Below are 2490 nucleotides of genomic sequence, written 5' to 3'. Positions count from 1 at the left end.
AACATTTATTATGATTTGATATGCATTAGTTTGAAGTTGTATTTTTTACTTGTTAAGTAGTTGGTTGTATAGTAGTTTTATCATAATATGTTTATAAACTCTTTAAAAACAAAGGCTGGTGGTGTAAAAAATGACTAAAGAAGAAAAAAAAAAACAAAGTATTGAAATGAGGGGTGAAATGTCAAAAAGAGCAAATATGACGGTTTAACTAAGGAGAATAGAGAAAAAACAAAGGGTATAAAGTGGCTGAAATGTTTTTTGGTATAACTAGCTCACGAATAATCAGGATCCAAAAAAAATACATTGTAAATTTGAATGAGGGCATAATTGTCATTACTTTTATAGTTTCTGTGGATTTATTAAAATCCTCCTTGGAAGAATCAGCGGCCATTTCAAAATATAATTTTCAATTTTCAGATTTTAAATCAGATCCATTATTATGAAACGTGTTTATATCATCGTCTATATTTACGTAATATAAAATATAACATGGATAATATATAAGTAATAACAATAAAACATAAATATTACAAACTTCCGGTGAAAAGGCAAAACGGGAGTTACATACTACTAGAGAAGCAGTTTACCGGCCACTGGCTATATCTCAACCACCCGCCGCCGCTACCACGGTGTTGTAGCTGACAACGACATAACGTATAATATGTGTATATCTTAACAGTAAGCCACACACTTCTTGCAGTCCATGGTGCACCCACCTCCACCGCCACCTCCGCCGTACCCCTTACCGGATCGGCTGTAGGCAGTGAAGCATTTCGCCGGACATGTCAGCTTCTTCTTGTAACACGGTCCCTTGTCTTTACACACCACAGTGGGACTAACTACCCCACTTTTAGAGTGACCACCTTTCGGACCTCCATAACCCGAACCGTACCCGCCACCCACACCATTTCCGGGCCAGTTGTTTCCCATTCCAGGTATGTTGAATCCGGGTCCTGTACCGGGTCCGAAGAACCCGCCGCTACTGTCATCCCGACCACCTTTCTTGTTGTTGGAGTTGTGCTTGTCGGACTGTGGGTCGAGGCGGGTTGCAATAGTGATAGTGAACAGGAAGAAGATGAAGAGGAAAGGAATGATGAGGTTTTTCATGGTGAAAGTGGACTTCAAGCAAATGGGTGTTGGGGGATATTTATGGTGGTGGGTGGGGTTGTGTCATGTGTGGGTATGGAGGTAGGAAATGAGCATTTAGGAGGATGTAGGGTTGCATGAGACTATGAGAGGTAGGTTGAACTTTGAAGGTATAAATGTGAGTAAAAGGTACTCATGCATATCCTTATTAAAAACATGAAAGAAAAGCGTTGAGCAGCTTTAATGTGTTAGATAGTGTATCAAAATAAACCGGACTTCAAATTATAATAGTTTTTGCTAATGGTTGTTATGATTTCACTTTCATCTCAAGATTTTTAAGAGCAAAAAAAATACCCCCATCATATTAGAATTTGTCGGAAACAAGATTTATACAATAATTTTACGATTTTGACTAGGATTTTAAGACCTTATCACGATTTGATTCCGTATCCTTAGTTTTTATATTATAGTTGAACCACAAAAAATCTTCATTCAACTTGGAACTAATCATCCTAGGCCACCGAAAAGTATCATATTACATCAACATTTAATCTATTTATCTTGATAGACAAAAAAAATCATGACACTCATCTTAGTCTCTTTTATGATATTATGTCTTCAGTTATACACGATAATGATAACCTCATTTCTTGTGCTTAAGATATTTTATTCATCTTTAAAATGGAGTAATGTGAACATGTGGCCGCTTCCTGCTCTTTTGAAGCTCTGACTCAATCTCCCATTTTTGGGCCATCTAAATCATTTGCTCACGCGACTAGCATCTAGCAACATTAACAAACTCTCATATGTTACTTCTCAACATATCCAAATATATCATCATCTTCATCTCCCCACTGGCTGCGGGAAAAACAATCCATTCTCCATAAATTTGGCGGTGATCTCAGTCAGCCTCTCCGTGGTCTACTCGAGAGCCTAGAACTCTCGGGCCAACTGCTGCATCTCAATAGCAGGTGCACACTCTTCCCCCAACCTGGTGAAGAAATCCCCCCAAGTCATAGCGTCAATAGCCTCTGGTCTAAGAGCGCAGATCACCCTACCCCACCTAAACAGTGTTGAGCTCCCTCTCGTATAAGACATGTAGCAAATCTGACCTTTGCCTCATCCGGTAAAAAGCTCGTCAGAAAAGCGCTTGCAACATCCGCAATCCATCACATACTGAAGATGGGCTCCTTCTTCCCCGAAAAATCGGGAGCTCCACGAGCACAGAACTCACAGAAAGTGACCTCACGAGTCCTGGGCCGACTGGCCTCCAAGTCAGACTGAATAGTTCGAAACCGCTCATCCATCATCGCCACCAACTCATCCTTGATCGTATCGAACATACGAGGCAAGTCCTCCAAAATAACCCTCGAAATCGCTGCATTGATCAAGTCGCGCAACTCA

At 40.2% G+C, this 2490-nt stretch overlaps 1 protein-coding gene across 1 annotated transcript; it reads right to left on the bottom strand.

Annotated features, from left to right (window-relative positions):
- Nucleotides 1–478: 478 nt before the first annotated feature.
- On the bottom strand, nt 479–1144 carry LOC111906741 (glycine-rich RNA-binding protein 1). Its single transcript, XM_023902513.3, has one exon. It carries the CDS (start codon nt 1105–1107, stop codon nt 673–675), a length of 435 nt encoding a protein of 144 aa, XP_023758281.1. The 5' UTR covers nt 1108–1144; the 3' UTR covers nt 479–672.
- Nucleotides 1145–2490: the final 1346 nt, after the last annotated feature.

This window comes from Lactuca sativa, chromosome 7, assembly GCF_002870075.4.
Source record: "Lactuca sativa cultivar Salinas chromosome 7, Lsat_Salinas_v11, whole genome shotgun sequence".
In the NCBI taxonomy this organism is placed as follows: Eukaryota; Viridiplantae; Streptophyta; class Magnoliopsida; order Asterales; family Asteraceae; genus Lactuca; species Lactuca sativa.
This window is presented reverse-complemented; position numbering and strand designations above follow the sequence as displayed.